The 14,598-nt window shown below is 43.1% G+C and overlaps 1 protein-coding gene across 10 annotated transcripts in view; it reads left to right on the top strand.

Moving 5' to 3' along the window:
* The first annotated feature begins 6,768 nt into the window (after nucleotides 1-6,768).
* TNIK (TRAF2 and NCK interacting kinase) overlaps nucleotides 6,769-14,598 on the top strand; it is a 340,325-nt gene continuing 332,495 nt past the window's right edge. For 8 of the 10 annotated variants that reach the window (XM_036448486.2, XM_036448485.2, XM_036448481.2 and 5 more), the window contains exon 1: nucleotides 6,770-7,254. In XM_036448486.2, coding sequence (XP_036304379.1) covers nucleotides 7,198-7,254 — 57 coding nt within the window. In that variant the 5' untranslated portion in view covers nucleotides 6,770-7,197. Of the gene's footprint in view, nucleotides 7,255-14,598 lie in introns of all 10 variants that reach the window. The other 2 variants (XR_006742037.1, XM_036448484.2) reach the window with 1 other exon arrangement.

Raw genomic sequence — 14,598 nt, 5'->3', positions numbered from 1 at the left:
TAATGGATAAAAACATGTATTTTATACTACACATTCTAGTTATTATTTGTTCTCCATTTTATTGAATTCAGGTTACACTTGTTCCATTTTTCTACTCAAGTATTTGTAATTGCAAACATCTAATTTATATTAACCTATATGTTCATCCTTAAGTATTTATCATGCATAATTGACTTCCATCTTTTGTGTTTAGAGCTAGTATCTATATACATCTCCAAATAAGACAAGACATTTTCTCCCTTTCCCTTTAAGATCATCTAAGTTTTAGGTTGTTTTTATATCTTTTTACTTTATGGATCAGAAATGGTAAAGACTTCATTAAAATTTTTAATTTTATTTTCTGGAACAGGAAGTATTTGGCAGCAGCAAATATCAGAATATCCAAACAAAGATGGCTTAAACAGAATGAGAAAAATTTATGTCACATAAAAAGAAGTTCAGGTCATTCTTAGATTAATTTAGTGCTCAATGATGTCATTAAGAATTTAAATGCTTTTCATATTCTGCTTTCTTTCTCAAGCTCATCCTGACCTGATAGGAGGATGGCTCATCAGCTATAGCTATTATATGTTCACACAACTCTGTCTGAACACAGTGTATTGCTGCATAATATATCAAGTGGCTTATAATAATAAAATTTATTATCTATCATGGTTTCGGTGAGTCAAGGATCTGGAAGTATCTTGGTTAGGTGGTTCTAGCTCAGGATCTCTCATAAGGTTATAGTTAGGACCAGAAAAAGCTTGCCTGGCCTGTAGGATCCACTTCAAGACACAACTCAATCATACAGCTGGCAAAATGCATGAATGTCCTTAGGACCTGGTGACTAGGCTCTCAACTGGGGGTGATTTTGCTCTCCCCAAATCAGATTTGGCAATGTCTGAAGATATTTTATTGAATGTCACAACTGGGCATCTAGTGGGAAAGGACCAGGGATGCTGCTAAACATCCTACACTGAACAGGACAATGCCCTGCAACATGAATTCTCAGGCTCCAAATGCCTATAATGCTGAAGCTGGGACCCCTGCTTAGAGCAAGTGAACCAAGAGAACAAGGTTAACCCTATTTTGGAAGTTTTCTGTGTTGGAGGATCTACATGAGGTTGTAAATACCAGGAGGTGAGGCTCATTGGGAGCCATGTTAGCTACCACAGGCAAGAAGTTTTTCCTGGACCTCTCTCTTCTATTTACTTTCTTATTTCGATTTTTCAGTTTTCAAGGCAGAAAACCATTCTTATAATGCCCATTAGCTTTCTCTTCACTTCTCTTTAGTCACTGTTGCATGATATGTTTATGTCTAAACCAGCCATTAGGAGAGAGACCAGCATTACTCTGATGAGTTTAGACCAGTTACCACTCACTCACCCTCTGGGGTTTGGGAGAGCTCAGGTTCTTTAAACACCTGGAGGATAAGTTCTCAAAATCAGAGTTCTGTCAGTAAGGAAGAATGAATGACTTTGAGTGGGTAACAGAGTGTGCTGCCTTTGCTTACTATTATCTCTTATATCACAAGTTTTCTTTTTTTATTGCATTTTTTCTTTAGTGGAATATATTTCCCAATAATAATTTAAGTAATGACCAACCATTTAAATCCTTATGTGTGTGAAAATATGTCATTATTTTGTACTTGCTTTTAAAAGTTAGTTTAGTTGGGTAGAGAATCCTAAGTTAAAGCATTTCCCTTAGAAAACTCTGTTCCATTGTCTACTTGCATCCGTTGTTGCTCATGAGAAGCAGGTGACCTGGTAAGAATTTCATTTTTTATCCTTGATGCCTTGATGCTCTGAAATTCCATCAGGGTGTGTTCAAATGTGATATTTTTTGCTTATGCACCGAATAGGAGCTTTTAGCTTAAGGAAACTAGAACATGTTCTGTATTTCTTTGAGTATTTCCTTCCATTCATTCTCTAGATTTCCTATTAGATAAACATTAGAACTTATGGATTTATTCTCCATATCACTTACATGTTTTGCTCATTGCTTTCATTCTTTCTTCTGCAATCCAGGAGAAAACTGAGCCCAATATTCTAGCTTACTAATTCACCCTTCACTTCATCTTGAGTTCGAGTAGCATGTTGATTAAGAGCTTGAGTAAGTTAATGAGCCTTTGTATTCTTCAGTTTACTCATCTGTACAATGAATATACTAATAATATTGCCTATTCTGGTATAAAGGTTAAATATGTCAGTATATGGGTGCATAGGAGAGTGCAGCATAGTAATCTATTCATTAAAAAATGTAATAAACATATTCTTATATAATCCTCTTATGAATTTGTTGTCATATAAACTAATTGTTTTATGAATATAAGATCCCATATTATTCATCTGAGACATATATATATATATATATATATATATATATATATAGCTTAAAGCTCCTTCTTGCTCTGATAAAAATAAGTTATTTCTTGATTGAACTTAGTGCCTCTCTTTCATAGTAATAGATTCCCACAAATGACTGGTGATTCTTGGTTGTCTGCTCATTTAGTGTTTGCAAGTCTCATTTGCCTATCTGCTGTGCCGATTATTCTAATTCTGAGGCTTGTTTTGCTGATTGTGGTGGGAAGGGGAGAGACAGCACATGGTGCAGGGAATGGGATGCAAGTAGTGTATCTTCTGCAAGTTTGAGTTTCGCCCCATCTCCTGGCAATTGGTGAGCAGCTCCCTGGGGTTATACTGTCTCCTTGGACACCCATACTCACAGAGAGTTGGTATGACTGGAGGTGAGCCCATCCACCCGCTGATTCTCATTATCCTGCTTAATTTTCTGCGTATCACCAAGAACAAGCTCATTTATAGATTATTTACAAGGCTATTATTTGCCTTGGTGAAGGCAAACCTTCAGGGCCTTGAATTGTGTCTTGCACAGAGTAAATGTGAATATTTGTTGAATGAGTGAATGCATGAATGAGTGCCATTCTTTAGTTACTCACCATGTGTTATAGTAATACATCCCTTATGTAATTATTGGGACACCATGTTAAAAGTGCTTCCTCCTTTTAGCCATTGCTTTTAAAAAAATATATATATTTTATTGATTTTTTACAGAGAGAAAGGAGAGGGATAGAGAGCTAGAAACATTGATGAGAGAGAAACATAGATCAGCTGCCTCCTGCACACCCCCTACTGGGGATGTTCCCGCAACCAAGGTACATGCCCTTGACCAGAATTGAACCTGGGACCTTTCAGTCCGCAGGCTGACACTCTATCCACTGAGCCAAACCGGTTTTGGCTAGCCATTGCTTTTGAACTTGAATTTGCCCTGTCACTCTGGTCCCACCTTTCATAGTGTTGTGGTTCTATTGGTGATCCAATCCTGCCTGCTTTATATAATCTAGGAAGTCTTTGAATTGATGGACACTGATGCTTTCTTTTTGTTTTCTGGAATGCTAATGAATTTTTAAAAATACATTTTGTGTTATATGTAGGGTTTTGTGGTAACAGAAGATATACAGAAAGTGCTTTTAGAAGCTCCATGAGCAGTGTTACTAATTTCCACAGAGTTTATTTTAGTTGGAGCATGGATTTGACATTAAATAACATTGAACTTAACACAGAGAACATAACCTATTTGGAATTCTCTTTCTTTTCTTTTCTTTCCTTTTTTTCTTTCTTTCTTTTCTTTTTTTTTTTAAACATACTTTTATTGATTTCAGAGAGGAAAAAAGAGGGAGAGATAGAAACATCAATAATGAGAGAGAATCATTGATTGACTGCCTCCTGCATGTCCCCTGCTGGGGATTGAGCCTGTCACTGGGGCATGTGCCCTGACTGGGAATCCAACAGAGACCTCCTGGTTCATAGGTCAACTCTCACCGACTGAGCCACACTGGCCAGGCTTTTTTTCTTTTAAGTATTTGTAAAATATTTAAAAACTTTTAAATATACAAAGATATACAGAAAACAATGTAATGCAGATTACAGATGCAGGGTAAAGATTTAGCAATTCCAAATATTTAGTAATATTTATCTGAGGTCTTTAAAAAAAAAATAAATCATACATCTTTGTTGGAGCCTCCTTTGTGCCTTCCCATTCAATTTTTCTTCTTCCTTTCTCAGTATCCTGAAGTTGATCTGTATCCTTCCTGCCTGAGTCTATGCTTTTTATAGTTAACTACATATTTAGACAGATATAAACAGAGTATAGTATTGTTCTGTAGGCCTTCAAACTGCACATAAATGATATCAATTGTTTCAGTCCTTCAGAATACATCAAGAAGAAAAATCTCACTTTGGTCAAGTTCTGATACTAAGAGCAGGCCTCAGGATAGAAGCCTGAGGCAGGCAGTGATAGCTGGCTAGAATTTAATGATGTTGCTTTATTTTCTCATTATATTTATTTTAATGGCTTCCTTCTATTTTTAGCTTTCCATATTCAGTAGTCCTTTATGTTCCCTTTTAAATTAAATGTAAAAAAAAAAAAAAAAAGAAGTGTTGATTTAAGGGAAACATTAAGTAAATGTTAACAGTACAGGAGGTATAAAGACATGGCCAAAAAAACCCCCATAAAACTTAGAGGAGTTTTTACTGAAATAGCTGAAATTTGATACACACTTGACCTAAAGAATAAAGTTCAAGTGCCTTAAGGGGGCATTTGAAGCTCTACCTGATGTGAACTCTGCTTTCTCCCCCAATCCAGTCACCACTTCACCTCCGCACAAACTGCTTAGCATTTCTTCCTTCCCTTATCAATGGGAGGTGCACTGGCGATTGTAACCTCTCCTTTTATGGTATTTCCTGCAGAAAGCACCCCTGCCTTCCACAGACTCTCTCACCCTCTTACCAGGAAGCCCTCCCCTCTGTAGGACCCTTCACGTACTGGGCATAGAGTTTCTAAGGTAATTCTAAATCCAAGGGGAGCATTTAGTGCCAGTATCACGGCATCCTCCTGGCCTGAAACAGCTCACTGTTTATATAACACCTGAAGGAAAGATCCATTTGTGATGCTTCAAATAGAGCCTGAGGTCTAAAATGCAGGTTCTCCAGGAGGGGAAAAATATTTATCTAGTTTTAAATATTTGGAGTTTTAGAAATAATTCTGTTCATAATTCTCAACGCTGGACCTTAAATCACCAATTTTCTTTCAGCACGGAGCCAAAACATTAAAACTTGTCATCTAGGTTAAAGGTAAAAAAAGGAACAAAAAGAGGAGGAAAAAATAAGAACATTGACAGGAAACGATAGGTTTTTACGCCATTTCTACATTACTTGGTGGCTTGCTGCACATCACTGATTACCTCGAGCTAGGTGATTTTATTAAAAAGTGAGACCTCAAATGGAGCGTTCTGCATATAACAAAACGTTTGATGTTTGAATGGCAAAAGCTCCTCAACTCTTGCGGCCATTGAGATGTTGGAAAACAATTTTCAAGGTTCAATCTCCACAGTGCATATAAATAAACAATGCTATTAACAAAAACAACACGGAGCAATCGGAACGCTGTTGAAAAAGTCTTCTAGTGTCTGCAGGCGTGATGAACTAACTGCATTGGCATTCATTCATTCATTCATTCACTCAGTCATTCATTCATAAGCCTTATTCTGAAGCTAATCGTCACGCTGCACTATTGAAAAGCCCTCAGTGCTTTTGGCCAGGGGTGAATTCTCCCCACAGAGGTGCAGCCAATGCTCCCATAGCCGCTGCTGTATTTGGGGTAAAGTTCAATCACACCTTTGCACCGTTTCTTCCTTTGTATTTCCAGCAGCCGTGGCTGGAGAGGAAGAGCGGTGCGGGGCGACCGGGGGTAAGTGATTTCACCCCCGTGATCACAGAATGTCATCTTCGCCGCTGTAAACATCCAGCCTTTACATGGGAGGGGGAAAAAAAAAATGGGCGGTACATCTCGCCGGTCACATCTTCCCCGCCAGCCAAACTTTCTCCATCCATCAGGGCAGGCGGGCCGCGGGAACCCTGCCTGCAGGGGACATGCGGGGTCCGGAGGCGGCGTGTCCTGTCTTTGGAGTTGCCAGAAAGCACTCACGCTGCTATGGCAATCAGAGAACGAGCTTCTCGTCTCCATTCGGTCGTTTCCGTAGGGAATTGCGGCACCACCCGCAGGTCCTGGGTGTGGCGGTGCCAAGAGGAAGCTCCGATCCCTAGCTTTCCTGCTTCTGGCAAACCTTCCCAGCCACCCGGGATCCCGGGGACCGCGGGCGGGCCGGACCCGGCGGCCGGGGCACATCGCCCAGACGCGAGGCCGGGCGAACCGTGCGAGCGCGCCCCCCGCCCCCCCACCTCCGTGCGCGGTGGAGGCGGATCCCGGTCCCCGCACACAAGTCCTTATATGCACCGGCGGCAGCAGCCTGCGTGACTCTGGCCCCACCAACAATGAATGGGGGAGGGAAGGGCGTCGCTTTGTGCACCCCCCCCCCCCCGCATTTAAAAAAAAATTTTTTTTTTTTTGAGTGCTGGAGCATTGGAACCCTTCCGAGAAACCACCCCGATGCGATCGAATGGCCCTATGTCTGCAGCGTGCGACTTGAACACACAAAAATTAATGTGTATCCAAATAGCCCTGCTTCCCCCGCGATCATAAGCACGGCGGGGCTCAGAAGCAGCTCCCCAGATGCAGCGGGATTAGCCCGCAAGCAAACGCCGGCGGAAGGGTGCCTGCCCTCCCCTCCCCCAGCCGCGCCGGTGCGGAGGGACCGGGTCAGGAAGCGTGGCCTCTCCCTCCGGAGTCGGAGACCACGCCTTCCCCCCCCCCCCTCCCCGCGCCCTTACTCCGCCCAGGAAGCGGTGATCGACAGCTCGGTGTGGCTCTCCACCCCCACCCCCAGCTGAGTGGAGGAGTTGATGTGTCTCATTATAACAGCCAATGCAGCCGCCATCCACGCACAGGCGAAGCAGCATGGCCCATTTAAATACACCCACGCAGCCCCGGCGCCCTTAGCCGATCGGGGCGCGCAGCCCACACGCATCGCGGCTCCCGGCTTCGGAGACCCACGCGCGGCCGGGCTCCCCGGACCCGGCGGCCAGGCGCGCGGAGGAGGATCGGGATCCGGAGGATCGGGGTCCGGCGCTGTGGATCGATCCCGTGGGGGCGGCGGGGGGACTGGGCCCGGGGGCCTTGGGCGCGACACCCGCATGAAGAAGAAGACGCGAGTGAAATAGACCCCAAGGTGGCCTTTCCAAGGGAGGACGAACAGCCTTCGGGGTGGTGGTTTTGGTCCATTTCTCCGGCGAAGAAGTCGACATGGCGAGCGACTCCCCGGCTCGCAGCCTGGATGAGATCGATCTCTCGGCTCTGAGGGTGAGCAAGAACAGTTTTTTTTTAATTTTTATTTTTTTTCCCTCCCATGATTTGGGTCAGGGTGCAGGGGCTCGGGGCGCGAATTGGGGCTGGGGTTTGGTGGGCTCGAGGCGGGCAAGGACGAGACGGAGGGAACCTGGAGTCTGGGTTGGGAGCCGCTGGGGTGGCTCACTCCGGTGGTTGTGGTCGAGACCCCCCTGGGAGCGCGCGGAGCTGATGCCAGTTCCGTCCGGAGCGGTGTGAGCGCGTTAAAATAAAAGGCTGGCGTGTGTGTGTGTGTGTGTGTGTGTGTGTGTGTGTGTGTGTACACAAACCCCGGGAAGCCGTCTCGTGCCGAGGCGCGGAAACCTGCCTGTCTCTTTCTGCAAAAAAAAAGAATAACAACGGAGCGAATAAAGGCGCTGGCCCCCACGCTTTCCAGCTCCCTGCAAGATGACATTGGGAGCCTGGCGGTCCCCACGGGGCGCGAACCTGCCTCTCCAAGGGCGGGGGGAGCTATTGCTCTGCGGGTCTTGTGGGTGGCAGCTGCCTCCCCTTCCCCCTTTCTGCCTCCCGAGCCCGGACTGGCTCTCAGCGCTGTCTTAGGGACCAGCCTGCGCTCACCTTTATGTGTGTTTCTCGCTCAGCCCTGCCTGTGCTTGCTGACTGAGTGGCTGTGACATTTCAGTTTTTATGGCTGAACTTAAGCAGGTGAAAAGGGATGGGTTCTCTGCTTTCCCCCCCAATCAGACCGGAACTCCCGGGAGTGTGTGTGTGTGTGGTTTCCCTGTGTCTGCAGCCAGCCCTTTGTGGAGCCCTTCCCAGCCCCCAGCCCCACGGAAGCTCTGCGTTTACCTTCTTCTCGCGAACAGCCTCAGACACCGTTTCATTGTATCGACTAAGACATCACCCCTATAGGATCCATTTTGCTGTTTTGTTGAGGCCAGGATACTACCGGGAATCTGAGGGCAGCAGCCTCGACGCCTCCCCATCCCCCTTCCACCCCCTTCCATCCCCCAATCCCAATCCACCCCTTCTGGGAAAGGGGGGCAGAGCTTTCTTGCCATTTTAATTAGATGTTGCCTCCTGGGAAGGGGGTGAGGGGTGGGGGGTGGCGACAGCAGCGGGGGGTCTGAGGAGGATGGGATGCCAGTTTAAAGGCGGCTTCTTCCTCTCCTGAATCAAAAATAAAAAAAATTAACACACACACACACACACACACACACACACACACCTGCATTGTCCATGACGCACAGAGGGGTCGGTGAGACCACACTGATGGTGGCTGTCAACACAGCAACATGCAGGAGGGTGGGTGAAGCTTGCAAGTTCACAGGCCCTCCGGAGGGAATACATTGTTAGACTGATGCTACATCCTGAATGCTCAGTACTTCTTCTCCCCACATCGCCTCACCTACTCCTCAACTGTTAAAGAGCGGCCTTTATGGTCGAAGTGTCACTTTTTCTGTAGTCTCATTAATCCTCTCTCCCTACCTACCCCACCCCCCCTTTTTAACTCCTCCTCCCCCTCTCCTTAATCCTGGTATCCAAGAGGTGAGGTTTCTGCAAGGCAGTTAAGGGGTCGGGAAGGAACAGAGATGCCATTTGTAACGGGCTTTTTTTTTTTTTTTTTTGATAGTTGGGTAGCAAAAGCTCATTCATGCGTTATTACAGTAAGCTGTCTATTTCCCTAGCGCCGAAATGCCACATGCAGCGCGGGGTGGGGGGTTGGTAACAGGGTGGGTGCTTTTGGCTGAATCTGTGGCTTCCTGCTTTGCAGATTGTGCATTTGCCCTACTTTCGGCGCTGGGAGTTGCTGCCAGCTGGTTAATCAGGTGAATGGATGGTCCAGACTTCAGGGAGGGGAAGGTGGCAAAGGCCAGGGAAGGCGCCTGAACAATGGGCCAGGCTTGTGATTCCCCTGAGCCGGAATCTCGGCCGTAGCTCCGGTAATGGAAAGCGCCCCGATGTGATTTTTTAGGTCCTGCTTGGCGGGAGGTGTCTCTCCTGGTTTTTCCTGGGGAAGATTTTCCTGAGATACTCAGCACAGAGCCTGCAAGACTTAGGAGCAACCGTGAGGGCTCCCCGGCTGGCCTGGAGTGCGATTCACACATGGGAAGCCTGCACTCCAGAGAGCTGTATTTTGAAAATATATCTTTGCAGGATGCACTGAAAATTGCTCTTTGTAGCTTGGGCTGAGTGCTCTGGCCCTGTGTTTCTGCTTTGCAGGAGGTGTGAAAAGAGGGAGGGCCCTGGTTAGCCCAGGAGATTGGAGGATTTAAATGCAGATGTGGAGACGGTTTTGGGGCTGGGGTCTGCAGACCAGTTTCATTGTGAGTGAGGTGTGCGGGCCAGGAATGGGTCCACATAGGAAATCTCTACAAATCAGAGGGCAGATCATCTGTCTCTGTCTCCCCCAATTAGGAGAAGTGGGCTCACCTAGATGAGAGGTCTGATTTGTTCCCAAACTCTCAGTAAAGCCTGCCTGCTGAGAACCTCCTGGGAATGCCTGACCCCTGAAATGCAGCCAAGGTCAGTGGCTTCTAAGAGAATTCGCTGCAGCCTTACCAGTCCCTTGCTGTTTCGGTGGCTCTTTAATGTACACAATCAATGCTCTTTTTGTAAACCCCTTGCTCAGTGTATTAAAAGCGGATCCTGTCTGAAGAGGCCTTTTTTCCTTCTCATTTTGGGGGCTCATTGTTCTCAGTCAGTGATCCCAGACTGGATCCCATCTAAATTTTCCCCAAATAGCAACAATGCATAACTTAAACCAGAGCAACCAGTGACAGCACCGATGATTTAAATTATGCAAGGTGTGGATGGTTTTTAAAAGTCCCATCAAACAGGGTCTTTGGTTAGGACAGAGGTGATTTTAATACAGTATTATCAATCCTGATTTTTTAGAGCTCTGGAGATGAACTAAGTTTTGGGGGGAGGATGATGGATTAAAAGATTTAGAGCTGGAAGAAAACTGTAGAACAATTAGCCACTCCTGTCATCTAATACGTGGTATGCTAAAGCCCAGGGACACGAAGTCTATCGCCCAAGGTCACACAGCCCACACCCTCTTCCCTCTGAGGTGGCTTGGGGGAGAGTATCTAGGTTTCCTGACTCCTCACTCAATGCTCTTTTCTCTAAGTCGCATTGTCTGTGGTTGAATCAGAAATCAATAATACATTTTCTGTCTGGTCACACAAAAAAAATGGCAGAGGAGTAATTTCACCATGGGTCATGGAATTTTATATCCAAGAATAAAGTGCTTTGTGCAGGTAACCTCATTAATACGTAAGCTTTGGAGCTTTAAGGTACCTTTGGAATTCATCGTGTCCAACCCTCCCTCAATTCCTCCTCTGCAGAGAAATGACTGTCTAAATTGTCTAGGACAGATGGTTGTCCTGTGTGGTACCCTCTCTCCGTAACCCATCTCCATCTGAACATGTCCCAGGGGTCATCTAGACATACACATTATTCATATGTCTCTGCATGTGACATTTACAGCTTCTAGATATGTTTTGTGTAATCTTTGTGGATACTTATATAAAATATTATGGATATAAACTATCCAGTGGGTATGTGAAATGTGTGTATACAGAAAACATTCTACTCACTCTAACCCAGGGCTTGAGTCACTCTTCCTTCAAGACATCGCTGTATTAAAACAAATGAAATTTCCCTCCAATATGCTTTATTTCATATGTGGTGAGATCAGCCCAGAAAGCTTTTTGGAGGTTAGCATATATCTGAATCTGAGCACTTTGGCTGTCCTTAGTTTGGCCCATAGAGCAAGGCATTCAGGGCCAAGCTTGGTCATTGCTGACTTCATACTCTTAAGTTTCTGCCAGGACTCCCACTCACTTTTCTACTTGAATAGAATTAAATGACCTCTGCTTGTCTTTTCCCCAACCCCTCACTCCCTCTGGGCCTTGCTATTTCCTTCTCCATCAAAACCTAGAATTTAAGGGGTAGGAGGAGGTTGAAGAGGGTAAAGGAGGAGGGGAATAAATGGCAATGGTAAGAGACTTGACTTGGGTTGGTGAACACAATACAATATATTAATGATGTATTGTAGAATTGTATACCTGAAACCTTTATAATTTTATTAACCAATATCACCCTAATAAGTTCAATAAAAATCAAAATCCCTAGATTTAAGAATTGACTTCTGGGAGACCTGCATACATCTTTTCCACTATACTTTTCATTGCTTGTGTTATAAATGATGTGCAATATTTTTTTTTTTTTTTTTTTTTTTTTTGCCTGATTACTACCCTGGTTCCTCGAAAATAAGACCGTGTCTTATATTAGTTTTTTCCCCCAAAGTTGTGCTAGGTTTTATTTTCAGGGGATGTCTTATCTTTCCACACGCTAGGTCTTATTTTCGGAGGATGTCTTATTTTCGGGGAAACACGGTAGGCCAGAAGTTTGGTCTTGCTCATCTTTGAGTCCATAGTCCTAGTTAGTTGAATAAATGAATAAATGCATGAATGAGTGAGTGACTGAATGGAGTGAACTGAGTGCTGAGTTCTATGTTCGTGTCTTATTATAATAGCTGTGAAATGATCACAATTGCTGGTCTTCCTCATACACTGGTTTCAGAAATCAAATTATTCACAGCAATGCTTTGAAAGCTATAAAGCACTATACCAGTATGCTAGTCCATGATTAAATAGAATTTTATGAGAAAGTTGATTCTATCAACATTTGATCCCAATGATTACACCTAATTGAAAGTGATCCAGAGGAAAAGATTCTACAGCTTTTTAATAGTATCTCTACCTTTTTGTTTCAATATGACCTTGTATGTTTCTCTGATGGGCTGGGTTAACCTTTGACCTAGTATCAGCATTTATTACATATGAGGTGAGCTCAGGCCAGAAGCTTTTGGGAGATTAGCACGTTTCTAAGCCAGTATCAATATCAGCATTATTCATTAAATAAAACATTCTAATTTTTCTTTTTTTCCCCCCTCTTAAACTTTTTATCCTCTTAATGGATTAATTATTATTTAACTAGAAACGGCTTTATTATGCCTGTATTTTTCTCAAAGTTTCGTGTTTGGAGAGGTGGGGATAAGGGGTGTGGTACCCTATTAGTCCAGTGTTTAAAAGTTTAAAATATTCTGGTCATCAGTCTCAGGAAGCTTAAAGAATCTTGAATCATTATTAATTCATTACTTACAATCACTTAAATTTAGTGTTAAATGACAGTTTAGTAAAGATGCAAGAATCAATAACAGTATCTTAAAATTAAGTCATCATAACAGTTTTAAATTAGAAATATTTGTTGTATCTTGGCTTTATTAAACAGGTGTTTTCTTTGCCTTGATGTTGCCTCATAATAAAATAGGGTGTAGTGGTAGTTATCAGAACATTAGAGAAATCTGCATAATCGTTTTCAGTATTTATTATTAACTGGAGTAATCTTAGTACAAAAGCTAATATAAGTCATGGCGTGCTGTTTGCATAATTATCTACTTAGGAGGTCACGGACTATTTTGTTGCTGAAAGAATATGCAGGGCTTTTCCTTCATGGAAATATCACATTTCCCCCGTTACCTTTAAGGCTCTTTGGAATCTTGTCATTTTGAGTCTTGCTGGCTGTCCATTTCTTCTTTCTGTGTGTCTGCCCTGGAGTTAACCTTCCGTGCCCTTCTTGTTCCATGCCATTCCTTCTCTCAGTGATAGTGGTTCTAAAGTTCACACAGCTTTGAGCTACTGGGGTTGAATCATGGCTGCCAGGCCCAGCTGGGCATAGCTCATCTCTGAGTCTGAGTTTCTGACAGAACTTGGGGTAATGTGTGCCCGAAAGATGCTTTGATGTCAAATGGGTCTTCTATTTCTGCGGGGGAAGCTGCTCTCTGAGAACAGGACCTGAACTAGCAATGTGCTGGGAATTCCAGAAAAATCTGGTAATATTTTTTTGAATGAAATGTTATTCTGCACATATAAATATAAGGTTCCTAGTGGAGAGAAAGGGAGGACTTAAATAGAAAACGTTGGACGAGTTCCGTTTGCAACTTTTTTCATACTGGTTGGAAGCTTACTTCTATTCTCTCTCATTGGTTCTCAACCTTTCTAATGCCGTGACCCTTTAATACAGTTCCTCATGGTAAATTATAAAATTATTTTCGTTGATACTTCATAACTATAATTTTGCTACGGTTAATGAATCGTAATGTAAATATCTGTGTTTTCCGATGGTCTTAGGCTCTACAGTCTTGACCCACAGGTTGAGAACCACTAGTAGAGTTGCCTAAGACCATCAGAAAACACAGATATTTACAACATGAGGAACTGTATTAAAGGGTCGAGGCATTAGAAAGGTTAAGAACCACTGCTCTGGAGAAAGATGATTCTCTATTCACTTTCCATTTGCCCAGGCTGTCTCTGATTGTCTCAAGGGGGTGCCTTGAAATTCTCAAAAACACATTTTATTCCACCCTAATCTTAAAAAATCCTTTTTAATAGCTATTATTTCTATCCCCCCTCTACCATCACTGCAATTACTGTTATGACAAGACTCGGTTCCTAGGTTTGTACCACCAGTTTTCTCCTGACTGCCGTCCCTACACTTCAGTCATGCGAGTTCTTCCTAAAACCCTCTCCAGCGAAACCCTATGACCAGCACTCATTCATCTGGCTGGGCCTCCCACCACATAACATAAAAATATTTTTTTATGTTAAAAACAAAAAGACTGATAAATGGTTAAAAATTTGTTTAGAATTTTTTAAAAGCTTTTCCTAGTTCTCAGTATAAAAGCAACATAATATGGTCATTGCAGAAAATGTGGAAAATGGAGAAAAAGCAAAAAATTCATGATTCTCAATAATAAAGTATACATTTTATATATGGCTTAGTGACTTTTTTTTTCTATGCAAAGCTAAGTAGATAACTTTAAAAATTAAGATTATGTCACGTATTTATCTACAACCTGTTTTTTAAATGTAATAATCAGATTATTTGCATGTATTAATGTTTTTGTTTTTTTTAATGGCACAATTTAAAAAGCTGTAGCATGGAGAATTTTAAACTTATGGAAAAGTGGAAAGAATATTATAATGCTCATACATTGCTGCTGGGAATATACATTTGTATAGTCACTTTGGGAGACAAGATGTCAGTTCCTCAAAATGCTAACTATAGAGTTACCATGTGACCCAACAAGTCCACTCCTAGGTGTACACTTGGGAGAACTGAAAGCATATACCACAAAACTTGTACACAAATGCTTAGCATTATTCATAATAGCCAAAAAATGGAAACAGTCCAAATGTCCATCAATTGCTAAATGAATAAATGAAATTGGAGTACATCCATACATATATTATTGGCAATAAAAGGAAGTGCTGATACATGCTATAACAT

Source organism: Pipistrellus kuhlii, unplaced genomic scaffold (assembly GCF_014108245.1).
Source record: "Pipistrellus kuhlii isolate mPipKuh1 unplaced genomic scaffold, mPipKuh1.p scaffold_m20_p_2, whole genome shotgun sequence".
Classification (NCBI taxonomy): Eukaryota; Metazoa; Chordata; class Mammalia; order Chiroptera; family Vespertilionidae; genus Pipistrellus; species Pipistrellus kuhlii.
This window is presented reverse-complemented; position numbering and strand designations above follow the sequence as displayed.